This window comes from Manacus candei, unplaced genomic scaffold (genome assembly GCF_025592945.1).
Source record: "Manacus candei isolate 608988 ecotype Guabito, Panama unplaced genomic scaffold, ASM2559294v1 h1tg000017l, whole genome shotgun sequence".
Taxonomy (NCBI): domain Eukaryota; kingdom Metazoa; phylum Chordata; class Aves; order Passeriformes; family Pipridae; genus Manacus; species Manacus candei.
In genome coordinates this window covers 7184910-7212611 of record NW_026138065.1, presented here as the reverse complement: position 1 = coordinate 7212611, position 27702 = coordinate 7184910, and the positions used below count along the sequence as shown (strand labels likewise).

Sequence of the window (27702 nt, the reverse complement as noted above, 5' to 3'; positions counted from 1 at the left end):
TTCTACATTTTCAGCCAAGGATTTCAGGAACATTTGTGCTTATAGAATCACTTTGTTGTGAGTTGTCTTTCTCTTTTGGATCCAGGATTTAATATTTTAGTCTATATTGGTTTTTTGAAAGCTTTTATTTATTACAAGGTCAAAAACAATGAGTTTGAGTCTGAATAATTGTTTTGCTTGTTTGATAGTTACTAAAGTTAATAATAACAAAATGCCAGTAAGTATTTTATTCCTTTAATCAGTCTATTGCTTTGCTTAGTACTTATTTATATTGCATCCTGAGTTTGGTAGAGAACATCGTAAGTCCAGTTTCCAACTCAAGGACTTTCAAAATTAGGTCACCTGAACAGCAGCCAAGCTATCTACCTCTACAAAAAATGTCACTCGCAATTCTTTAGCTGTTATTGCATACATCCACCAGCTCTATTATTAAAAAACTCCACTGACTAAGTTCCTGATCCTTCTAGAAGTTTTGACATTCTGTTACAAGCTGAGAAAACAACACAACTGTAGCTTAGGAATTTCATCAATGTAAATGAACCTCTATGTAAGTTGAATTAATTTGTTGCTATGGCATATGTCCATGATTGATTTGCGTCACCAGGTTTTCTGAAAGATACTTCAATATGGCCAAGAATACACTAGGATATGACACTTTTACCTTTGATGTCCATGTTTGATGTCAGCAATACCTTTGAAGAATATATGCTTAAATTACATAGACGTTACATGAAGACTATTATTATTGACTGTTGTTTTGAATTAGCATGTAAAGACTTCATGCAAGATCACTGTACTGGTTTTAGTACAAAAATATCACCCCTCCCTCAGGGATCATATATTTAGGACACAGGGAACACAAATTTATGTGTTTAAGAAGTACCTTTTTAAATTGCCAAATTACCAAATTCCAGAAGTTTGTGTCCCAGTTTCCCCAATATTTATTTATTTTCAGACATTTACAGTCTCACTAAGTTTTCCAAGTACGATATTAAAGATGAGATCTCCAAATTAATTCAAAAGACAAGGCCTGGGAAGCAAGGATTAAATGGGATTGTTGAAAATAATTCTGTTTATACAACTAACTGAACATAAAACCCCTTGATCAAAACAAAAAATTAACTAGGAGCATCTGTATCTCTAGTCATGATTCTAAGGAACTTTCTAAGTACTAACCTACAAAGTTAAGAAAAAAAGATCAGGACTTTATTCTAATAAAATTATGGTTTAATAATTTCCTAATAAAATACAGAGTTTGCAATAGTTTATTGTAAAAAATGTTTATTCCTCATCTTTTTTACTGTTTTGCCACTAGCCTTTGAATTGCCTTTGAAGCAAACTACAAAATGACATCAAACCAGAGATCAAAAATATTTCACCAACCTATTCTTTTAGCCCAGTGTTAGTATAACCAGTACCTACAAAAGCATCAAGTACAAGCATCAGTAATTAGCAGCCCACTGGGACACAGTACTGATTTTTTCCATAGGTGGTTGTCTGATTAACAGTTCCTTCCTTCTGGCAAGACATTTGGTAGTGACGTAAACCCTGGATTGGTTCCTGAAATCCGACCGTCAATATAACACTTTTCTGTTCCCTTTCAGAGGATCTTACCCTCTTGGGATGGATTTCCAAACAGCTAAGGACAGAGGGATTTTATTTTTGTAGTGCCAAAAATGACAGCAAAAACCAAGGCAACTGTTTCTGATTTCTGGGATCTCTCATTCATTAAGGCACCACCTCTTCAGCGTCTTAGCATTTCTTACAAGACTTCTGAGGCTCCTTCTATCTTTCAGCATTTTAATTCTTTTCCACTAAAGGTCCATTCCAAAGACAGTGACAAATGGAGTGCAATCATTTTTCCATAACAACTTGCCTATCTCAGTTGTTTTGGGACTGCCTCAGTGTGCTCTGGTCACCCCTTGGCAGCAGTCAACTGGAGCTCACTTGGGTTGTCAAGGTCATGGAAAAGATGCAGCTGTTGTTATAAATAGACATGAGTTGAAAACTGTATGCAAACTCCTTGCCTGTTCAGGAGAACCTTGATAGGGAAATCTGTATCAGTTTGGTCCAACAAGTTCATATTTGAAGCAAAGGTAGAAGTTAGAGTGTAGTACTCTCCTGGGAGTCTGGCTTTCTTCTCATCTGAGGGGAGCAGAATCTCATTCTGCTCAGAATCTCAGATCCAGCCATTTAAGAGGAAATGTAAATCTTCTGGCAGACGTTTTAAGCAGAAACACTGTTTTGCCAAGGGAACGTAGTCCACTCTCATCGTTGTTTTAGGCTGTTGCAGCTACTTTTAAGTGCCTGGATGGCAGTGTTCCCCCTTTATTAATGTCCAGCTTCCTTAGGACTGTTGTTAGAAGTAGCTATTACTGTTATGATTTTTTTTCAAATAGCGTCCTTCCTATAGCAGTCACTATTTGGCCTCTTCTGAATTATTAATTGAAATAAGAAAGGTCTTGCTCTGCATTAGCAAATTAGAAACAGTAGTAATTAAAAAATTTAAAATACAGGACTAGATCAGACAGACCACTTTCCAAACACCTTTTCCTGCACTGATTTTGGAGACCCCAGTTCAGGTTTTTTCCCTAATATTGAAACCAGTTGTTGCATTATCTGAGCTTGAATCTCTGAATTCTATTTCACTGAGGTTCCTATAAGGTCTTGGATGTTTCAGCCTGTCAAGGCAATTTCTAGTATCAGTCACTTTTTTCAGTCTCTTTTCTCTACTCTGCAATATGTTTGATCTTTTAAAATCTCATTAATTAAGTAATTTACTTGAAATATGGTGGATTTTAATTCAGATCCGATTTCAGTCATTTAAAAGGGAAAAAAAAAAAGATATTGCAACTTTAAATTGCAGTTTTCTGGACTGACTGGTATTCTGTTTTCTGGATACAAGAATCTCTCCTGTTGAAGGTCTTCCACTTTGGACAAAATAGTATCTTCATCAGAGTTAGAATGGAAGTTTATCCTCAGTGTAAGAGCAGATCCCAAGGGGTAGGGGACCCCACAATTCTGTTAGTGCTTCAAGTGATAGGTGAGTTTCAGGTGAGTCCAGGATACAGAAAGCACAACGTATCTTTTTTCTAGATTCCTTCTCCAAATCAGGTAGAAATTGGAAGCTTAGATCTTTGTCTTTCCAAGTGTGTATTTTAAGTAATGGGCTATGAATTTTAAAGAACAAGGAAAAGAAAGTGAGTGGAAATACCTTTCTCCCATTCATTCTCTGTATGTAAGCTAAATACCTTTCTGACAAGGAAAGAATTTTACCATTTACCTTTATAGGTCCAAAGCAGGACATTAACATTATATGGGTTGACCATAACTTCAGCCTTTGCTGGCATGCTATATATTTTGCTCCATTTCAATTTTTTTTCTCATCTTTGGGATGAGTATTCTTTTTACTCTGTACAGTCTACAAACCTAAAGCAGTGTAGCTGTTTCTGATACTGCCAGTTTTATAAATAATAACAGCAGTGAAGTCAACAAACAATCTGAGTCATGTCAACATAGAGGAAGAAAACAAGATGGAAAAGGACTCTACTCTTTATCAGCAAAATTGTGACTAATTTGAAATAGGACACTATTTTATTAGTTCACTGAAATTTTTCACAATATACCATCTTCAAGTAATTTCAGCAAAAGTTTTTGTTATCTCCAAACTCATTCCCTTTTGAAGACATCACCCAAAACTAGTCCAGAGGAACCTTTTTCATTCTGAATAAAAGTTTTTCAACTGTAGTTCCTATTATGCTCCTTCATATCAGTGCATTCTGTGCTCTTAGTGCCATCCTATTTGTATACTATATACTTCATGATATTGAGCAGTTTTTCTTTTTATTTTCCTCAGCCAAAAAATTGTGCTAATAAATCTTAACTTTCTTACAGTATATTTTTTCTGATATCAATTACTGTCCATTCAATGCCTGGAAATCACTAGAATGAAATACTACATATACAGTAGGTGTAAATGCTTGGTAAAATTAGCTTCATTACTCTGTTTGTTGTCCTAGTTTTCTGATAATTCCAATCAGAGGAGAGGAGAGGAATCATGAATGGTTGTGTTAAGCAGACTTGTGCACATAGGGCCCTGAAGTATGATCATGGTTTTACTTCATATGGGTCCAAGATAGGTTAAAAAAATCTGGGGGGAAGTTTAATCTAGTAGTCCAGATTTTAACCTGGTAATCTGCCTGTCATTAAATCTTTGAACTAAACCATCTCCTTAGCCTGTCTGTCTTGGAAGAACAGTGTATTCTGTGACCCATTTCACTGTAATTGCTTTTTGTGATGAAGTGGACATGTATCTACACTGGATAAGCATAGGTTTTAGTGGGAAAAGCAATATTGTGTGCATATATGTATATGTGCACAGGTACGTGTGGAACATACAGGGACAATTTTGAAGATATGCCTATTTAGTGAGCAATATATTACACATGCAATACCTGATGGTGGTTGTTTTCTTTTGCTACTATTTGTTTTGTGATCTCTGTTAAGTAATGTGCAGCCCTATTTCATATCTCCTGCCATAAAACAGATGCTGAAATGCCCATTATATTAAAAGTTATATTAAAAGGATTAATTATTCTTTAGTATATCTCAGTATGAAACTTACTGCAAAGACTCACATTGTCATTTCCCATGCCACATTGTGGAAATGCATCTTTCACTCTAGGCTTATTAAATTAAGAAAGATGGCTTTCCTATCAGCTGCCTCTAAATTTTCAAACACTCTTTGCAAGCCAAATTTTATATTTCATTTTCTTTTTCAAAGGTTGATTGACTGATTTAGGACCCTGTGGCAAGTTCATCAGGTATCATGAATTCATTCTAATTTCTTTTTGACAGTGTAATAATTCAAAGTTTGAGGCTCTGGCTGAATTTGTAGGAAGCATCATAGGTTGAGAAAGACAGAATCATGCTCTTCAGTGCTTAAACCAGTGGCAGGCCCAACTAATATCCTATGAGGCCTATTACAGCAAGAATGAACTCATTTGAACAACAAGGAAGCCTATAACTTTTGAGACTGTAAAACTGCAGACTGAATGCTTTGGATCGAAAAATTGCTATGATAAGCAGTGTGTCATACAAGTTTCTTGCTATTAATTCAATTAATATCACAACAGTGCCATAAAGCTGTAGTTACAAATTTTGTATTTGTGAGCTTTATTTTAAGGCATGAATAGGAACTTTCTTTTCTCTAAAAGACTTGAAAATCAGGCTTGAAAAGGCTGTATTTATTCCAGCCACATGAGCTACAGCAGAGGACTTTATAATTTGATGACCCATTGTAGGATGTCCTGCTATTTTCCACAGGATTGCTGAGGGAATTTTATGAAAGCTGTTGATTTTGCCATAAAAAGTGATTTGAACTGGGGACTGTAGTGAAACAGTGTATCACAGTTCTGCCCAGGATTTATCTGAACACTGTCATTAAGAAACATATGTTGCTGTGTCATATTGCTTATGGTATGAATCTTTATCTTAGCCAGTGCTGACAACTGTTGGATATAAACTAAAGCTCCTGCACTTCCTTTGACAATATCTAGACAATTTTTATTCTCAGAGTATTTCTAGTGTATAACTTAAATCCTTCTGAGTTTTGAAACCTTTTGACTTAATTCCAGCTACTGCCCAAAAATACAGTAGTTTAAATCTATAGGCATATGGTATAGTGGAGAAAGATACTGTGAAGTTCAGTTACTAGTAAATTGTAGTTGGTTAATGAAGGTAGGGATCCATATGAAGTGACCTGCTTCTCCCCTCCCCCAAACCCTGACCTGCAAAAGATATTTTAAGAAGAAAGGTTTGAGATAACATGCTTGTCAGAGCAACACTCATTCATTTGACTGGGAAAAACATGTTAGGAGAACAGTTTGTCTGGTTTTAGTCAGTGAAGTACTTATGGGAGAGTACTTATCAGGAGGAAAAATTACTACTACTGTGAACTGTTTTGGAAAATTAGAAATCCAATATAGATTATATCTCACCAAATTATGTTGTTGCATCAGATCCCTTTAACAGTTGCTCTCAGGTAAGTCAAGATGTCTAACTTTCAGCATATGTTTTGTGATGTAGGCTACCTCCCTTTGCTTTGAATCACCTTGGCTGATCACCATTGATTGTTGAGGCATGTATATACTCACAACACTGGCAGTCAATAGGAACCAGCTGCATGATAGCTATCCAAACAGTAAATAAAGGCCCTGAGAAATATTCAAGGGTCTTATAATAGCTTCCATGACATTATGACATTTTTGAGAATGTCCTTTCCACTCTCTTTCTATTTTTTGTGGCAATGACTAAAATGTCCATATTATTGAATCAGAACAATAGAGTGCTAGAAAGGTATGGAAACTGTTTCAAGCACACATTTGCCTTATAGAATGCTTCTAACTGCTTCCCTTAAACGCTGGAAGAACCTTTACTGGTTTAAATTTGTTTTAGTAAGAGGATAGTCAATGATAATTCTCTAAAGTAGAAGTTCTTGAAGTTACTAAAACACTGTACAATATCTTCTAAAGCTATTTACAAACCTCTTCTTTGATTATATTAAACTAATACTCGTATAGTAGGCAGTCAAATTTGTTGGCAAAATTCTAGAGGAAGAACTGCAGTTGTAAAAAATTAATTCAACCTTTTTTATTCATGACTTTAAAAAACTTGGAGACTGGAGAGTGTGGATTTGAGTATTGACACTGAATATTCAAGAAACGTGCTGGTGAGTTAGGCAATCAATTTGTATCAGTGCTCTAGGAATTGCCACTTTTAACTTTTGAGAAGCACTAAATATTTTAAGGTTTATAGTAGACTGATCAACAGTGTATGATCTTAATCATGTTGCATGTACTTTGCTACACAATCAAATTCCTGTATTTTGTACTCATTCATTCAGAAAGCATATGCTGAAGTAAATACTGGTTTTTTGCATTGCAGTGTACGCTAAAAAACATAATTACTACAACTACAATTTTATCATGAGATATATTATGCATTAAGATATTAAATTGTTTTGATATTAGTGTTGAAAAATAAATGTCTAACTTAATGTCAGTATCTCTTCAGTTTGAACCAATAATTCAATGGGCACAAACTCTTCAAATCACAGAAGCATAAACTGAACTTTGATACACAAGTAACTACACTTCTACTTAGTGTTAAGTTTTTAGTTATTTGCATAAGTATTAACTTTAATGGGATTTATACATGCTTTTAAACTTAAGTGCATATTTCAATGCACTGATGAATGTGGATTGGATTATGCATTGTGAATACCTAAATATTCTGAGGATTTTGGACCTGCATGTCTATTTTGAGCCACTAAATGCACTCAGTGACACTATATGTCTCCACAGGTTGCAGAATTAAGAAATAAAGCAGATTTACCATATAACTGACAGTTTGTGTGGTAAGAGAGACCTAGAGATTGCTTTAAAAAATGTGTAATGACTACGACAGTTTGCGAAATACCAGCTTCACGTTTGCTAGGGATTAGGTTGAACAGTATCCTTCCCCAGGTAAGTGAATTTCCCACAGGGTTTATTTTTGGACTGATGCTGGAAATTACAATGGAATTACAAATGTGACAGGAATTTTTGGATGATCTGGCATAAGGCCCTGTTTCATTTATGCTAAGCTGTAAGTAGTTTCCTTTGCTTTTCCTCCCTTCCTCTGGCTTTTATGAGTTGATAAATAGTGAACTTTTATTTATTGCTTTTCCCATCATCCAATCAATTTTTATTTCTGCTTGTAGCCTCTGCAGTTTGGATGGGAATTGTGCAGTCAGCTTTAAGCTCCTGAAAAGGGAGGTTTATAAAGGCAGTGCTGTTACAGACACAAAGCTCAGTCCTGTTGCTCATGCAATTTCCATCATCTTGACTGGGAGCAGGCATTGAGGTCCTGGGCCTGCAAAGTGTCACTCATCCCCAGGAGCCTGAGCTGTGTGGGACACAAGGATAGCCCTTGTGTAATTTTGCCTCCTTTATCACCAAAAAGAGTAATAGTATTTAAGGGACCTAATTGTGAAAATACATATGGAAAATGTTTTGGCCAGCAACCAGGATGACCAACACTTAACTGAAATGATTTCAGAATGTGTTCAATACATGTGCCTTTCGTTTGAAGAGGCTCCAGGTAACAAGACGATATGATGTAGTTTAGCTGCTTAGCCCTGTTTATTTATATTTTGACAGATCTCTTTAGATACTATCTCATTTTTTTCCTAAGTAACCTAGCATCCTTTTATACTGCTTTTTGAGAGAGAAAATACTGTCTGTGGTGTTATTTACTGAGATTTTTATCACAAAGAGTGGATGTAAATCAGAAAAGCTCTAATAATAAGAAGACTTGATCTCTGATCCTTATTGGTCTCAAAGAAGTTCCATTGGGCTGTGATAGTCAAGACTAATGAAATATTTGAGCTTTTTCAGTGTATTTTGTCTTACTACAGGAATTTATATATATGCACTCTAAATATAATATACTCTAAAGATTTTTCTGACAACACACTTAAATACTAAATCACCATAATCATCAGTTATATATAATGCTTACCAGATAGTTTCAAAGTGTGTCCATAATAACCCCATTTCTCGTGTACCCAGCATTTTCATGAATGAAGTGGAAGTAATTTCAAAATCATTGCCAGTAAAGTTAATGGATGAAAAAGACTGAGAGAATAATAAACATTTATTAGGACAGGTAAATAATACAGAGTAACTGGAATTGCCTGGTAAATACAAAGATAGAACACATGTTCAACATCAGAAATGGGGATCTAGAGCTATGATTTATTTCAGCAGAACCCCAGACAGCTACAGTGTAAATCTGAACTTGTGAACCTGACAGATAATGGACTTGCAGCCAAAGAGGTGGAGAATTGTTTGTCTGGTTGCTTCTCTTACCTTATACTTTAAGTCTTAATTAAATCTGAGATGTTATTGGGATAAACTTATCTTAGTCTCATTTAATTTTATTAAATTAAAATGACTTCCTAAAATAGACTTGCTGATCTTAATTATCTATTTATTGAAGGCATCTCATTTTAATAAATTTCCCACAGCTGTTTTTGATATCTTTTTCAAATTTCTGGGTAAATATTATAATGGTGTAACCAAGTTGGATAATGTTAAGGGAAGGTTATTCATACCCTGTGAAAGTGCTTGCCTTTTTGCACTATTTGTATGCGGGGTCTGGGGAAACCTTCATCTTTATTTCAATGCCTAAGTAGAGCACTTAAACATGAATGGTGTGAACAACTGTTACATTTTCCAATACCTACATGATTAAGAGTATTATTAGCCTGTGCCATTCTTATGCACTTCCAGACACCAGAATCAGTAACCTATGAAGAGATGATATCGATTATGTGAGGTAATGCAGCCTGCCTAATACTGAGCAATGTACTGCACAGATGCAATATGGCATCCAACTGCAGTGTGTCCTATTTTACTTTCAGAGTTCAAAACCAGAAAGTACAAATTCAATTTGTTCAAAAGTTGGGTTCACCCCCTCCCAATAGCCTCACAGGGAATACAGTGTTGTTTTTATCTGCAAACAGAGTAGCTTTGGAATGTGCCATGTGTCCCACCCACCCTCTTCAGAGCCATATGACAGAAAAGGTCTTCTTTTCTGACAACTCAGCTCCTGGTGAGGACAATCTTATGTGGTTTGGAAAGAGTAGTTGAACTGGCATTTTTGGACCTGGCATTATTTTTCATGGAAAAAGGCAGGGGAACTTTTAAAACTTCAGAAATCGTATGTAAATCTGGAATCATGACAGGACTCTGTGCACTGAGGTTTTCACATACATGTGGTTCTTAACAAAGTCCATTCACAAGAGTGAAGGTGAGTGAATCCCCAACTGAAGCTATAGGCTTCTGTAAGCCACAGCTCTCATAATAAGAGATGAGGAGTCTTTGATTTGGAGTTTAAACTTTATCCAGAAAATGTTTCATAGCAAATGACCTCAGATATTTCAGGAAAGCACTCAAGTGTCCTTTCTCTTTCTGTGCCTGTAGCTTTGTGCCCCTGTGATTGCCCATCAGGCCCTTATACCCTCTTTGCTCTGAAGCACTCAAATCAGAAATTTAGTCTAGCTGCAATATAACAGCTTCAATATCACATTTTCTAACATTTTCTTCATCTTTCTGAAAGTGAAAGTTCAGAAGATCTGCAGTGTCTTTACTCATTTAATGTTTTTCTTTTGCTACCTAGTATAAGAAAATGAGTTACTGAGTTTACTAGAAACATGCATTCAGTAGTTGATGAACTTTTAGATAGAACCAGAAATAGAAAATTGTTATTTATGCTTTCAGAGCATAATGTATCAGAGAACTGCTCTAAAATGTCGTGCCCTTATTTAAATGTGTTTGAGCTCCTCGACACTTTCTTGGAAAAAAACCTAAGAAAACCTCTTTTGATTTGAACCTGTCAAGTTGGTCAGAATTGTTTTGTCAGATTAACATCTGTAGTTGCCACTTAAGTTTTTAGAAATTAAGCAATGGTCAGCAATTTCTATGAAATGTTCAGGTATTTGAGGTATCTGTAGCTTTTAAAGAGTTAGAATATTGAAGTTCAGAAAACTTTCCTTTTTGAAGATATTTTTAGAGCTTCCACAAAAAAGAGAACAAGAACAGAGTTATGTGCTACTTTCTCTCAGGATTATCATTATATAGTAATAGATTTTGTGTCCAGAAAAAACTAAAATTATTATTTAGTGTGATTTTTCTTTCTTGCAAAAGTATCATACCCAATATTAGACTGCTAATTTCAACTTGAACTATAGTTTAAAGGTTTTTACCCTTGTAAAACTGACTTTTACTGGTGGTTAAGAGAAGATACTGGTCAGGGAAAACTTTAGTCCTTATTTTTACTTCTCTCAGGGCAGCCTGGAACTCCAATACCTCCTACGAAGCTTTGCTTATTTCTGCCAATGTGGGACTGGATACCTGAATACAGAAAATAGACACAGAGTGAAGATGTCTTTGGACGTATTTCTAGTAGGAGGAATGCTCGAAAGGGGAAAAAGAGATATAGGGGTTGCTTACTGTTTGGAGTTCCCAGTCAGCACTTCTCCCTTCTGTGGAGGGAGGCGAGGACAGCTTCATGGTTCCTCACTGTGGACGATCTTTGGCTTGTTTCTCTCTTGTTTCTTTCCTTCTGGGAGAAGGAGAAAGATGAATTTTGTAGAGAGGACAGAAAATCCATTTTTTATTTTCTATCCTGTAGCCTAAGTGTGAAAGAACAACGAGCCCTTAATCAATCTTTCCAATGTTCATGAGAGTTTTGGAGATGCAGTGCATTACAGATGAGCAGTCCTGGGGTTGTGGGAGCACATTTGGGCAGAGAGGGCAGTGATGCTTACTGGTTGGCATGTGCTTGTTTTGGTACGAGGGATACCTTCTCTCAGAGGACACGCTGTCCATGTGGGAATCTTTTAGCAGTCCAGATTTTAAATACTGGGATAGGAAAGAACAGTGATTGCTAAAACAGTGTATAAAAGCAGTGGTGCCTGAAATTAATAGACAGGGAACACTCTTAGGAAGTATAAGAAACAGAAGAGTAGTCTGGGAAGGAGTAGCGGTGTAAAGGAGCAGAAAGGAAACATTTATCTGTACTTTGAAGATTATACTCCTTTTTAAGGAGAGTTCCCTTAAGGATAGCATGTGTTCAGGACACTTAAATAGCAGAAGAGGTAGAGAAAGAACTAATTCTTAGAAAGAAAATGGGAAAAGAATAGTAGAGAATGGAACAGGTGATTGTTTCAAATGCTTATTTCTGTGGTGGCTGATGTCTGTACTTGTTTCAGGAGATGATGCTTTTGTAATAAATCTTCCTATCACTTCAAATGAGAACGGCATAACATTTTATATTTGATCATTCTTTAAATAGATTACAATCCTCATCAAATACCCTCCAGTTTTCTTATTTCTCTCTCTTTCATTAATTCTTTGTTATGAGTGGTTATAATTCCATTTTTACAAGTGTCACTAACAGAACCAAAACAGTAATATTTAAAGCAAATATTGATATTTAGTGGTATATTGTATGACAAACTATTTTTATGAGCATTTACAGGATGCACTGGGCAGAGCTGATCATGTCCATTCTCAGGCTCCTGAAAGAAGTTTTCAATGAGTAGCTACAAATTTAAAACTGTGGAGAATCATTGGATATGAAAGCTGGAAGTATTCTAAAGAAAAACAACAACTAATGTTGTTCTGATCTAAAATCTATAGAAATTATGCTATTCAAGCAAATATTTTTTTAAAAAATTAATCTCATTATTGAATCCTTTATAGAGCAAACTTTCTCAGTAGTGAAATTTGGGGGAGGAAAAATGATTCTTTATGGCAGGAAGATTTTGCTTTACAAAATATTTGGCATTTGCCCACCTTGAAGAGCCAAAAAGATTTCAAGGACAGAATTTTCTCTGGTGGAATTATGGAGGTGGGCCTTCATGTTTTATGTACTGTAAATTCAAGAAGATGTGAAAGTGAAAAGTGTCAGGTGTGAAGTTCAGCTTATGGTCTGTTTTACAAGAAGAACTGAATATAATTGGAAATTTTTTCATCTAGAGCATTAGAAGCACAGATCTAATTAATCAGGGATGTGTAGTCCACAGAGATTTCCAGAAAGCTTCAGTATAAAGAGATGAATCCCCAGATGTCTTTTATCAAGAAAGCTGTAGCAGCACCTGCCACAGTATTGGAAGAATGGAGGGATGAAATTGAAATGTTGTTGTTGCGTCTTAACTCACCTTTTAATGAACAAGTTTTCTCTGCAGATGCTTGGAGTAAGGGGAAAGCAGGTACTAGAACCCTTTCCCATCCAGAATAATTGTTCAAAATAAGTAATTTTTGAATTCTTTGTGCCCTGAACTATGGATTCAGTTAGCAGATCCAGTGGCACTTCTACCTCGAATGGCTTGTACCTGTGTTAAGAGTATTGCAGTGTCTTCTTGCCATAGAAAAGCATGTGATGCAGCTGTCTTTTCTGCTTTCCCCAAGAGTTTTCAACGCTTCTAGTCTTGGTTTTCTCCAGCACGTTTCTATGTGCAAAAGCTGAACCATAAAGCATGCCAGTTTCAACTGTCATAAGGTTGTCATGCATTTTTGAGACTAAATTATCTGGTCTAATTATTTTTTGGACCAAAACAAAAATATTTTGTTGTTCTGAGGATCAAACCCTTGTGTTTACTGTCAATGTTAGAAATAAGGAAAATAATCAGGCAAAAGTTACTAACTCTTCCTTCTTTTTCAAAAACCTCTTCCTTTTCTTCAGCTGGTGTTCTTCGTTTCTAGAGATGAAAAAAACCCGTGTCTTCCAGGTACATGGTGTGACTCTTAGGGATGGTCCTGTGCAGGGCTGAGGGTTTGACTTGATGATCCTTGTGGGTCCCTTCCAACTCAGCATACTCTGTGATTCTGTGATTCCTTTATTGTGTCTGCACACCTGGAGGTTTGACTGGGAACATGTTCTGAAAAGTGATACTTTGAATAGGTGTTACTCCATGGAAAGCTGTATATCCCATAGTTGTTAATGTCATGCTCTTAAATTAAATTAAGCAGTTCAGTGTAACTAATTATCACTTCAATTATTTTCATAATTCCAACCCCAAGGCAACTTTGTATTTTTAGCTGGCTTAATCGTATCACATAGCCATGACTTCCAAGGTGCTGTCCAAGGCAGAGAAACAACTTACTTGGAAAGAGCTTATTAGGCTGCAAGGCAGAATTGTTCCTGGTGACAGGCTCTCCTAGTTGTTTTGCAGCCCCTGCTTGGCCTGCCTATTTGGAAGCAGCTTCCATGTCTTGAACTAGTGTTTAGGAAGGGACTGGACTTCTTTCATGGATGGAAATCTGATGAAGAACAGAGGTGTGAAGTGCCCAGCTAGCCATGTTTTTCCTTGTTCTTATGTCAGCCAATCCCCAAAATGCCTCATCTTGAGAACACAGGAAACATCTCATTGAAACCTATGACTTAAATCCTCCCCAGAGCTTCCCTCCATCCTAAACTCTCTTACAAAAGGGATAAAGACTGTGAATCTAGAGAGGGCTGGGAGATTACTGGTCCAACAGACACTCTGTATTCTCTACCTGGATATGAAGCCAGCATAGACTTAACCCTGTGCACTAGTTTAAAGGTTAGAGGAAACTCCAGCCTTGCACTGCTTTGTGTTGTCAGAGAAATGCTAGAAGATAATGGAAAGCATTTTGAAAGGCTGCACTAGACAGAGGAAGATTAATCCCATGTGAGTGAACACTTCAGTCTGATTCATCCATCAGTCTTGCTCTGTGCGAAGTGAGCCCTAATGATGCATCAGTTATTGGCCTTGGTGTGTAGTTTTTTTCCTTTTTTCACTTACAAATCTCTCTCAGTTCCCATGTTTCTGAGGTTTTAGGCTTACACCATATTAGAGAAACACTGAGAATGATGCCTGGGCCAGTGAGAAAAGATAGCTTAAGACAATTTTTCTGTTTTGGTAGCTCCTTAAACCTAAAATTTCACAGACATCATTATTAGCATCTTACAGGCGAGATTTATTTTTTTTGATCAATCAGTGAGCAGCAGTTGATCCACAAAGACATTTTAGAGAGATTGCTACAGGTTAACAGGCTATGTTCAGAAGTAGATGTAGTCTCATAGAAATTCGTAGAGGTTACATGGATGCTAAGAGATTCAGCATACATCTTTTGCAAAGCTGTAAGAGGGCTGGGTAGGTACATTAACTCCAGTGACAAAATTTCTGCAGTATGAGCTTGTTTGTCCTAACATTCACCTTATGGCTTCTGGTGGCAAATTCATCTCTGCACAAAATTATTTCCAGATGATTATTTTGATCAGAGAACTGATTGTAGAGGAAGTACATGTTCAAAATGCAGTGAGGTCATACCACCCTCCTTGTAAGACCCTACAGAATGGTAGGGCAGCTGAGAACTATCTCAGTTTAATCTTGATTTAATCATCCCAGGAATACACAGAGGTCTGCAGTTTCATGAAGCAGATGGAAAGACAAAACTGCAAATTAAATCCGAAACTAAGTGCTGATTCTCACTGTAAATATTTTCTGTTCTGAAAAAGGAACAGTGGGATAAGAAAATTATGCAATTCTAGGTAGTTACAGATTACAGGATTTTCAGTGGAAAATGCAACTGATGCCCAGTGAGCATCTGTTGGTTACAAAGTGCTTGGTTTTAATACACCTTCTCTGTTCATCTGCAGGCCTCCACCCCTGCTGAGGGTTGATCTTTTTAGAACTGTATTTCTAAAATATTCCTGCAAGACTTTGCACTTTAAAAAACTCTTTTGGAAGTAGTAGGGCCTTTCATAAGGAAAGATAGGTAATGAACTTCAGTGTCTTACAGGCCAGATTTGTAGAGGTATTTAAGTGCTATAACAATGGAAATCAAATATCTAGATGCTTTTGGAAATCTCTTAAGATACATAACTGTGTCTGTAGATGCTTTAATAAATTTGTTCTGAGTGGTTTACCTAAGATGCAGTTAGTCACTGCTAAAGAGTTGAAAAGGGAAACTTTCTCCTTACTGCTGTAGCCATTAATCATTTTTGCTTTCTTTATGACAAAGCAATGGGAAAATATAGCTGTTTGTAGAATCCAATGGAATAGGGAAGAAAGTTCCCTATAGCAGTGAGTTATTAAACCAAAGTTCAGCTTTTTCTGAGTCGTTGACTTCTCCTGTAAGCTCATGTTCATAACTGTAACGGATGAAAGTAGCCTTCCACTTTTTGTAAAGACTCTATAATCACCACACAGTTAATCAAAATTATTTGCTAAATCTTTTATACAGTATGCCTGAGGGTCTGTGAAGTATTAGATAGAAGGCCTTTGAAAGAATTTGATCTTCTCAATGTGTTTTAATAGTAAAATTCACACGCTATTATTTCTCTTTTCTGATTGATCATAGTTTTTGTTGCAAACTTAATATCTCATCTGAGAATTTAATGTTTCCAAGTTTACATTCATTTTTCTTTAGATTGTCTCATTTACTTCCAAACACAGGGTGAGTATGATTGCCAGGTGAAATGATAGCAATATAGTCTCTACAAATAGCTTTTAGCAGTGAAATCTTTTTACCCTGTTTTTCATCATTACTACATATTCTCATTTTACTGTTTTTCTCATTAAATGCATTTGTTTCAATTAACCAGGATTCTGAGAAACTGGCCGGTGAAGAGCATGCCTGGAAAGAAGTCAAAGACACTGTAAATAAAGTGAGATATCCAAAATCAAAAGAAGGTATCCTTTCAGTGACATGCCACAGTTTGTCATTCAGTTGTGAAAATAATCTAGAAAGCCCCTTAGTATGCAATTCATCTCTTGAGATTAATTTACTTACATTTTCATTCTTTTTATTTTAATGTTTTTAAGTCATTTGATGTTTAAAATGGGTACTATTCATAATTGTATTACTATAGTCTCTGATTACCTGGACTGGAACTGCTTCATGGAAGGGATAGTAGCTACTTAGGATGTAAAGGGATATTTTCATTCAAGTTTGGATTTCTAACATTGCACTGCTTCATATAAATCCACTTTTAAATAGAAAAAAGGTTGTTAAATTATTTTCACAGCAGACATTATAGAATCATTATAATAAGTTATAATAATAATTTATAATTAAGCAAATTGAATGAGATGATCTTGCACTAATAAACAGAACTGGAGCCTAATGGCTGTCATGTAGATATTCAATCCAATTAAAGAAATTAGTGAAAAGCAACAACCAAGAAAAGATGAGCAGAAGAGAGATGGAGATTTTTACTGGAATACTATGGGTATACTGATCTCTCTCTTATCTTGGTCTATTCAGTGGAATTTTTCTGACTGTGAACTTGGCTTATTGTGGCAAGATGTCTTACCATTTTAGAAACATGGGCTTTCTCTCAGCCTAGAGAGAATTTAATCTTCCAGTACTCCTTTTTGGCAGCATGAAATCAGGTTTACATAGTGTTATTCCAGGCTGGAAACAAGTGATTACAATTCTTATTGTGCAAAAAAAGAAAAAAACCTACACAACCGAGTTTGTTTATTTCTAATCCAGAGAGATTCATTCATGAGCAAAGGAGAAACACTCATCTCATCTTACTTTAATTTTTGTATGGTTTCTAGTCTGTCTAAAGTTCCTCTGTCATCACTGGATTGAGACAGACAATACTGAAATAGACCTTCAGGCATTCAGTTTTATTTCAGGGGCTATATTTTAACGTGAAAGTTAAATTATAGGTACACAACCTTAAGTTGCAATATTTTTTATACCAAAACTATGGAGTCACAATACTGGTCCTATTTAATGTTCCTATATTTAATTACAGGATAAATTGTACCTAATTAAGTTTACTAAGGTCTTTAAGTAAGATTACTGATTTAACTGATACTTAAAAATTAATCAAATACATCATAGTATAAGGTAACAGTACTGGTTGAAAAAAATCTGTTCTTGTTGTCTGTTCAGCTTCTGTTCTCAGTCATGGGCTATTTGAAATATGTCATCTTCCCTTCCATTGCACCACAATACCAGTGCTAATTGACATGCATTGGCAAGTGCAGTACCTGAAGAGGGAACTTGACTTTTGCCCACTTGCCAATAATGAGTAGAAAACCTTCCTGGCTGACTGAGGCACATACTTATTAGTTTCTGCAAATGTCATTTTTTTAACAAATTAAACCAACAGTTTCTACAGTTGAAAAAGTTTGTGACTCCCACAATCTGGCTTACTGATTATAACTGATAAAGCGTTGTAATGGTAAATCTACAGTTAGAGAGCGTCTGCTTGAGGCAGTCCTCCTCTAGTCTTGGGCAGATACAGGATAGGCAGCTTCTCTTTTGTCCTGTTGCAGCTGACAGAGAGTTTTCTAAGTTGTAATTTACATACCTACGAATTTGGTCCCAACAGGTTTTGTTATAAAGCACATCTGTTATTAGATGCTAGTCAGTGAACAAAGCAGAATAACAAGAAGTAAGAGCAGACAGACTATGCATCAGCTAAAATGGTAATCTTTCAAAAATGTCAGTGCTTTGTACTTTCTACAAAAATTGTATCAAGTGGAAATAATATCCCCCACTCTTCTGTTTGTCTGCCCTTAATCGGTTGTAAAGAATACATGGATGTTTGCCAGAGATATAAAGGTTAAGGTGCAATTATAATAACACATTCCTTCCCTTATATGGTTCTTTCAATCCAAGGGCATGAGAGCAATTCACAAATAATTAGTTTAGCCTTGTAACAACCATGCTATAAATCCTGGCCCAACCACGTAGTGGTCACATTCTTAAATTTAAGTGGGTAAATATTCCCATGTTCAAGAAGGACTAATTACTTCATCACAGGTTCACACTGTACACTTTAAACTCATCCTTGGATTAGTGTGAATAGTACTTTCAGTAATGTTGTGAAGATAACTGCCGGACTTCCTTGAACTGATTGTATGGAAAGTAATAACAATCAATGTTATTACTTCTCTTACTATAAGTCTAATTTTTTCTTTATTTCATTTGTTCTTACTGGTGTGTGTGGTGTCTTTTTGGTGTTTAGACAGCTTGCATTCTGGGACTCCCATGAGTGCAGTCACAGATGACAGTACTCATTTTAAAACTGAAAATTCTTAAAGTGTTCAGCTTAGGTGTGGCCAGAGAGAGAAGAATCTGGTCCACACAGAAATTGAATCAGTGTAGAATGTAATGGAAATAAGTGTTTTGTAGCAAATAAAGTGAATGCAAGCCCCAGGTTACTTTTCCTCTATTCCAAACTCACAAAAAAATCTTCTTGTGACATTGGAGGTGAAAATCTTCTGTACTGCCTAGTTCATTAGTCTTCAACTAGTCAGACATAAAACTATGATGTTTTTCTTTCTCATGCATGAAACATGCAACTGTACATGAAAAAAATCCACAATGCTCTTTATAATTGTTTCAAGGAGAAAGAAAATTATTTAATTTCAAGAAAAGGTTCTAATTTAATGAGAATTTAAAAAAAATCTTGGTCAGCTTAAAAGAATGTATCATTATTTAATATATAAAAACATAATTTTCTTTTTTTAGCCACTGAAACATTTTTAAGATGCATTTCCATGGGCTCTTGCCCTTGACTGTAAGATTTGGAGGAGTATCTTAAGTAAATAATGTTTCAGCACCTAAATAAAAGTTATTTGAAATTTTATTGTGTATTAAAATATCTTTGCAATTTGTCATCTTTCTTTTACCATTTTTTACTAAAATACTACCTTCTTTAGAAATTGTTTTGCTAGATGTAAGCAAAACATAGTTACCTAAGCTACCACTTCTGTGTTCAAGTGTGTTTTCAAGAATTGTAGCAGAGTCTGAAATGGTGGCAGCTTTTCTATTTTAATGCTTTGTAGCTCTTACACCTTACTAAACAGCATTTAGAACTTGTATTTTTGTTTGATTAAATATATTTCTTTAACTAAGGCAAATAACAGAGTGGAAGCATGTTCTGGCAAGATGCCAGAATCTCTTGAGCAGTAACATGGGTCACCTACCAGACACAAATATCTATCAGCTGAAAATGCTTGACTGTGCCATGGATGCCTGTATTAACCTTGAATCCTGGGAAGAAGCATTGTGTTATGGCCTCAGGACTCTGGAACCATACAGGTAAGAGATGTAATTGGTTCAACTGGTTCCAAAGATGGGGGAGAGCTAGCTGTCTCATTAAAAACAAAGACTGCTTCATCTCGATTCTTCTTACTCTTTTTATTTCTTGTGTACATCTTGCATTGCTTTCTAGGTTAATGAATGAGGCAGAACTCCCATTCTGCTTTCACAGTCAGGCTGTGAGGAAATAGAATGATAACAGGAACTATAATAATAACTGATTATTAGCTCCTTGCTGTTTTATGTGTTCAGATGCTCCCCCATTCCTGATCAGAAACTGACTTTCTGTTTCAGACTCCATTGACATGAGGGTATCAGTGTTTTATGCTGAGATAGGTCAGACCTGAGGGACAGGTAGCAGGTTGAAACAGTGTATATTTTCTGCATACTCTATACATAGAATTTACAGAAAGGATAAAAAAAAGTCTTGCAAAATGCAATTTCAACTGGAAATTAAAAAGCTCCTGATCCTTATTTTGGGAAGGAGCCAAAGTGGTGAAGGATTTACTTTTCTCCTAGTCAGTACCTATTCCTATGCTACCTGTTGGGAGGGTTTCTGAGTCTGATAGTCATTTGTTGCTAAGGAAGGATAGTCTACGAGATCATACATCATGTGGTAGTTGAAATTGATTGGAACCTGGAGCTGTAATGCAACTTTGGTCATCTAGTAGAGAAAGGGCAGGTGCTATCTGCTTTGGTCTGTGTTGTAAAAACTTTTAAGACTTAAATCTTTGGGTTCTAGATAGTTGCATTGTTTGTAACTAAGTGTAAGCCTGTCCCAAATGTCCAAATGTGATGTCATTCACACATGAATGTTCATTCTTGGTAAGGTATTTTTTGGAGCATCCATTTCTCCTCTGGTGAAATACACCATGTAATGTTTCAGAACAAAGTGTGAGGAGCATGCTAGTGCTGAACAATATTGTCTGCTGTGAATACGAACATTTCAGATTTTGCATGTTTTCCCTAGTCAAATGGGGATGCCATCATCATTCAGCATTTTGCCTGAGGAAATTCCATGTGGCAGTCTGTTTCTGAATAAAACTCTGGGCTCCACTTGAGAAACAACATAGTGTTTCAGAGCTTTCACTAAAAAGTGATTATCAATAAAACCTGCATAGGCTGTGGTACATCACAGTGGTGGAGTAGCACTGTGTTCATAATGATTATTCCTTTTCACAGAGGAGGACATGAATACCTACAAATTTTCACATTTCTGCAGGGTGAAATTCATGTCGAGCATGTCCCACTTAACCTTTTAAACATGGCTTATGTAGTACTGCAGCAGAACATGCTTCCTGCCAGCTTTCTACCATGTGGCAGGCTCCAGATGAACAGAATAGTCTGCCTGTTTAAATGTTCCCTTATTAAATAAAAACCCCGAACCTCACTGTTTTTCATTTGGTTTGGGTTTCTTTATAACTCAGTTAGCTCAGTTCTTCACAACTGAAAACTGAGTATTTTTTTCTGCAGACATTACTGAGAGCAGAGATTACAGTGAGACTGAGTGCAGTTTTACCAGATAATTTAATAAAGCTTTCTTTGTTTTGCTTGTGGAAGTGTACTGTAGTTTTCAAACTGTTTAATGCAGCAGTTTGGAGATGAAGGAAAGGGTTCATCTGTGCATCCAATTAGTATCTCTTAAGGAATGTTATTTACATGAGATATTTGACCTTTTTTGCACCTTGAAGAGCTTGTCCTTGTTCTATTCTCATCCAAAAGCATTATTTAAGAGTGATTTTCGGTTGTTGCTTTTTCTTTATACCTTCGAGTCATCACTACAAGCTTTGACACCTGAAACAAAATCCTCAGTTTCTCATTACAACAAATTGTGCCCTAAGCAGCAGGAGAGCAAATCCTAGGAAATCTTTTGGGATACATTGAATTTCTCCTGTTGAATCAATCTACTGCTTGGCTGCTCCTGTAGTTCCATTATAGCTACCTATTTTCCTTTCCTCAGCTCTGGAAAAAGTATTCATACAACTCTCCACAGGGAATCACCTGAGAATTCACACAGTCCATATAAATAGGAAATCACTGTTACAACTTTAAAGGCTCTGGAGATTTGGTCAAAACCACTTTTAATTTCAGGTAATGTGTTTATTGTGCATTTTCTATTTTTTTAGCAACAGGATTAATTTTCAATGCTGTGTGACACATTGTATCATAATGTATATTTTCATTATGATAGTTGCTGACTTTTTCAGAATCATCCACTTCATGCAACTGGCAGAGATAGATGACTAAACTACATAAAACTGATTTGTCATGCTGAATACCAGCCCCTATGTTTTAGGTAGTGACAATAACCTATGAGGAGCATTGTTTAGGACCTCTGAAATGTTTTTAGAACTTCCAAAAGAAGGGGAGAGGTAGTGTCTGCCAAGATGAAAAGCTGCCTCCTCTCTTTGTGCTGAATAATAGCTGTCTATTATTTGTTAAAACCTACATCTCCTTTCACTAAGCCAAGCCAGGCTTTACTTGTAAATGTTGCAGTAATGGCCTATCTGCCCAAGAGCCTTAAAAAAAGTTAAGACATTTGCCTAAGTGAAAGCTGCCCCACGTCATAGTCAGCACTCAGCAGCTTGCAAAAATAAACTTCCTTTCAAAAATCCTCATGAGCCTTAACCACAGAATAACAGAATATCAGCAAGAGTTGTTACATGGGTTTGTCATATCTCAGTTAGCACATTCACACTGGGCTGACTGCTGCTCATGAAGGATCAGATTCAGAGATACTGAGAAAGACAGATTTCCCTAAGGTTACCTCAGAGGAAGGACCCCAGCATTTAGCCCTTAAATTACTGAGAAGGCACATATGTTCTGGGGATTAGGCTTGGGGGTTTTTTTTCCTGCTTGTCTCAAGTATTCTGTGCTTCACACTGCAGCCAGAGAATGGAATTATGCATCTGTTATAAAACTCTACTAGAGGTACTCAGCTATTGTGACAAGAGTAATAGGAGGAAAGAAGTAACTACTTGATGCCATAGACCTACTGGATTTACCTACTGGATAAAGCCATGTCACCTCTTTGGGCTCTTGTGGCATCAGGTCTGGTGAGATTCTGATAGAGAGAGGACAAATGTTCATTGGTTTCTGTTCGGCACTGCTTATAATCCCCTGCTGAACTTCAAGCTAATGTAGAAGTCCCACTGATTTTCATATGGGTGGTTTTAATTAACAACCCTTCATCTCCACTGCTGCAGCATTAGAAGTTACTGGAGGGTTCCAACATTAACAAGAGAAAATTCCTTCTTTTCATCGCATACAGAAGAGTTGTGAAGAAGTGCTGTTCTGGCTCTTCCTCTGGCAGCCTTGCACATCCTTCCTCCTCCATCCTCTCTCTGCTGAGTCAGCACTGATACAGGGATTGTGCTGATGTGTCTGTTCTGCTTCTGGAGTGGGAGGGAGCTGGGTAGGTGCGAGCATCCCATATTTGTATTACCTGTGCATCATTTGTCTGCCCTTCTACCTTCTCCTATTCTCTTCCAGTGACAATTTGAAGTACCAATTACTTCACCTTTCCTCAACGACTGAGTTCTTCTAGGGAACAGGGAAAGCAATCCCAGTGAGCACAGTTTTGGATTGTTTTGCAAAGGACTGGGTTTAAGAATAGTGGCTGGGATGTGGGATGTTCTTGTTGAGTATTTTCTGAGAATAGGCTTGAATTTTCATTGAGTGAATTAAACATGAGCCAGGGATTTTTGATTTAGAATTACGCAGATTAAAAATTGAAGGTTGCTGAAGTATCCCTTCCATGAGTCCTGATCTTGTAAAAAAGCCAAAAATAGCTGTAGAACCTAATATTCTTGGAAAAAAATCTAAACCTATTTTCTCTTCTTCAAGAAGGCTCTCCAACAAAGAGGTTGATTTTCTTTTGATCCGATTTTGCCCCCTTTTTGAATGCATTTTACAAAAAAAATTTCCTACTTTTACAACTATGTGTTTTGCAATACACACATGGTATACTCAGTAACTGAAAATAATTTTTTTCATCAAGTATATATGGTTCTTTACTGAGTTTAACAGACTCCTGAGTCCTGGCTAGTTCTGAGGCACTTGAATTGAATTTACATTGAAAGTTAGAGTGCCTAAAATTATCTTAAAAAGTTATCACTGCAGTGATAACTAGGGCCACTGGGGGATGCTACTGCTTAAGGGTTACAGCCAGGATTCGGCGCCAGTCGGCACCCTGGTTGTGGGAGGTCCCCTGAGGACTCGTGCCTGGCTGGCAGATTTCTGAACCTACAGACAGTACTAATTCAGTGACCAAAGTTCAGTGTCTTAATCATAAACCATCAGTTGTAAACATAAATCTTACCTCTGGGATAGAGGGAGAGAAAAATGTGAAGGTGGAGAAGGCAATTCAAAGAAAGAATGAAACAAAGAATAGAAAGAATAAAATCTACCTTCTTCACTTTGCTGGGGTTTTAGAAAATGCTCATGGTTAGAGAAAAATATGTCAAAAGAAGAGGAAAACCCAGTATAAATTAGAGAGTGTATTGTCTTGGGTTCATTGTTAATAATTCTTCCAAAAGACATGTTTCTAGCAATATTTGCACAACTTTTGGCTTCAGTGTACCTATTTTATAGATAAACAGGAGAATGTCTGTCACTGGGCAATATATTTAGGAATCCCTTAAAACACTTCAGCAGCCCATTTAGGTCTTCCATTCTTCCCCTCTTCCTTCCCCTTCAGTCCCAACAGCCTTTTCCAAAAATGAAAAAGAAAGGTTTTATGACTGGTCTGGTGCCCAAGATATCTACGTCCTAATCGATCCATTTCCGACATAAGAAATGGATTTTCTGGTTTGCTGTTTGTCTGCATAGCACCACCACCTTGGATTCTTTGGTTCTTTCCTGGTGGTTTTTCTTGCATCTTTCCATCACAACTATGTGTTGTTCCCCAAAGTGATGCTGACCTGCATAATCCTCGATGACTTCTGCAAACGCACACTCCCATAGATGCTCCATCATCTACCTTTCCTCCTTTTCACATATTGTGTGTATGGGTAGAATTTCTTACTATTCTCTCCAGTCATGCCAACTCTTTTTCAGATATGATTTTGATGACACTAGTTTGCCAAATATACTCTAGCACACATGAGTAGAAGTTCAGCAACATCAGTGTTAATTCAGTTTATATCACATTTCTTAGGTAGACTAAGATTTTCTTAAATATCTCCATCGCTGCAATATTTTTTCTGTCAGTGTTCATCTGGTCACTCTATATTTCTATACTGGTGCTTACTATCTTCAGTTTGAGCTTCTAGTTTCAGGTTTAGTTTTAGTTTCACCTTTCACTTATGCCAGGAGCTATTTGAATCTGAATTTTACAGATAGTGATCTCCTAGTGATGTTAGTGAACTAAATTACTGAGTTTCCCAGAGTTTCGTTTTTCTCTGACACAACTACAAGTGCTATTTCTCCATCTCTCACATAGCATTTCCAGGGTGTTTTTAGACACTTCTTAAAAGAACTGTGTTCTTTCCAATGATAACTTTATCTGTAGAGATTTATTTTCTTTTTCTTCACTGTAGGATCTCTTTCAGATTAAGATGTTAACCATTCAGGAGTTCAGGCTTTATCTCAAATAAGGGTTTTAGTCCTAGTCTATCTGCCTACCAGAACTGAAAGATTCAGTTTGGCTTTCATTTTTGTTGGTTTGAATTTTTTTAACCTAAGTAGTAATAGTTGGTGTCTTTGTCCTGTAATAAAGGGATCCTTTTTTTTCCTTTTCATACATGCATGCTTGCAATTTGACTTATGCAGCCCTTACCTGAGCTCTTTTCATTAGTCTGCTTGCTATTACACACTAATCAAAGGACACACATGAATAAAATTGAAGCGAGTGTTAAACATATATTAAGAAAATACAAAGCTCTCGTATACTAGCCTCCCAGTGCATGAATGGATATTACAAAGACCTGTGTGCTGTGAAAAATTGCAGCATAGTTATTCAGCTGGAATGATTTTGAGAACAATTTTGGGGAATTCACAGTGTCTGTATGAATTTTGCTAAGAAGAAAAGGGTGGAGTTGATGACATACAGATTCTAAACAAAGGTTTGTTTAGAACCTGAACTAAAATAGAATTGGGGAGTGATGTCAAGGGAACAATTAGCAGTTAAAGAATAGAGCCATAAGAAGCATATGTGGAGTTTTGCATTCCTTTGACAATAACTGAGCATTGCTTTGCAAAAGCTATGCTAGAGACAAGTTATGGTGAAAAGTGAGACAAAGGGGAGGAGAATCATTAAAAAAGAAGGACAAACTTACAATTCTATCTCTGATGAAAGAGAAAAAAAAGAGAGGTCATGCAGGAAATAGAAGCAGAGAAGTTGTAAGGAACAATGCATTTTCTGAGGGGAGAATTAGGAAGAGTCTGATTTTAGTCAGAAAATATCTATTTCTTTGTTTGAATAAATTGTCAGTTTGAGTTGAGGAGGCATAGAGTGGAGACTTGGCAGTACTTTTAAGGAGGAAATCAATTAAGAGTTTCTTGTGGTGGGGATGTGAACAGTAGTGAAAAAGGAAAGTTGGGGTATTTAAGTGAGAAAACAGTCTAAGCTACATTAAAGTCTGAGAAAAAAAAGCAGTATTTTTTTTCTACTGAAAAATCAGAAAAGTTACTGAAAAGAAAAAACATAGTCATGAGGAAGAGAAGAGGAAAGAAGCAGGAAATAAGGAGAGCAAAGAAATTGAATAATATAGAGTTTGTTCAAAGGGTGAATCAATGAGATTGACCAGGGAGAGTGAGTGATGTAAAGACGGTACTTTGAAGGGGGCATGCAGACCCTGAAAACTGAAGTATTGTCAAATAAGAACTGTGCTAAGGAATTAATAAATTCCAAGTCAGATGATCCATCCACCAGGAAAACCAGAGAGTGAAGATCAGAGAAGCTCTGTAGTAAAATAGGTGATGCTGAGTAAAGCTGAAATTTCCCAGATGGATATTGGCAGGAAAGGAAGAGGAAAGAAAGAATATGCAGATGAGAGGAAATTGTAAATTACTGCAGTGAGCAAATCCTGGAGACCACACATTTACTGATGTGATGGTAGACTACAAGCTCACCGGATCTTGAATTTACCCATTAAAGGGCTAAAATGTAATGGAAGATCTTATTAGGAATGCATTACTCAGATGTTCCTGAAAACCAGAAATATCTTTATTTTCAGTTCCTGTGTTTACTGAGCTTGTGCATAATGTTACCTTGGTTGTACAGATTCATGCATACTCCCATCCAACATGTCAAATCTCTATGAACTATATTTGTCTTGCCTTGGTCAGGGTTTGTTAGTAAGTTTTCCTTAACCCCCTAAAACCATAAAATCCAGTCCTTCTATACAGAGAACATTGGAAGTATCAAAACTAATTCTAAATTATCTAAACTAATTCTAAATTATCGAATCTTGGTATGAGAAATGACACAGCCACATTAGGATAGCACTCTGCCTCATATAATTGCCAGTAGAATTATGCCACAGGGGGCTACTCAAGGAAATGCTGAGAATATTGACTGCTACATAAGCATTGGTTGTGCTACCTCATAAATACAACAGTTCCTGGCCTTCAGAAATTTAGTCAATGGCTAATCTTCTCCTTACTTATCTGTACAACATCTAATATTGAATTATGCAATTTTGAGTGACAGTTCATGTTGTGTTGTGACCCTATGTTCACTAGTAAAATCCTTCTGCATGTATACCCTTGGCTGCCACCGAAGGTGCTTCTTCCTTTCTTTCTACTCTAGTTTTCTATTAGAAATTCTATCTGCTTTAGGCCAGAATCCCAAACACTATCTGTTGGTATCTAATCCTGAGATGTTTGTCAGCCTTCAGACAAACCAGTTCCATGGTTAAGCAGGTGATTCAGTGCTTCTCCTCTCCCAGATGTCCTTGTCTTCTCCTGAGTATACTGGAACTTCTTTCCTCAGGTTCAGTTTGTCATTTCATCATCAGGCAAGACACACCACACCTTTACTGTGGTGAATTTGAAGATGAAAGTAAGAAGGAAGAAACAAAAAGCAGATGATTGTTTGTAGACAGCTGAAAAA

The 27702-nt window shown here is 36.5% G+C and overlaps 2 protein-coding genes across 4 annotated transcripts in view; one reads left to right on the top strand and one right to left on the bottom strand.

The window, feature by feature from the left end:
* Positions 1 to 27702, bottom strand: part of CNST (consortin, connexin sorting protein) — a 668223-nt gene that overhangs the window by 392195 nt on the left and 248326 nt on the right. The gene's annotated exons all lie outside the window — the stretch shown is intronic.
* Positions 1 to 27702, top strand: part of SMYD3 (SET and MYND domain containing 3) — a 399664-nt gene that overhangs the window by 331389 nt on the left and 40573 nt on the right. For all 3 annotated transcript variants that reach the window (XM_051783348.1, XM_051783349.1, XM_051783350.1), the window contains 2 exons: positions 16183 to 16270; positions 19472 to 19646. In XM_051783348.1, coding sequence (XP_051639308.1) covers positions 16183 to 16270; positions 19472 to 19646 — 263 coding nt within the window. The remainder of the gene's footprint in view (positions 1 to 16182; positions 16271 to 19471; positions 19647 to 27702) is intronic.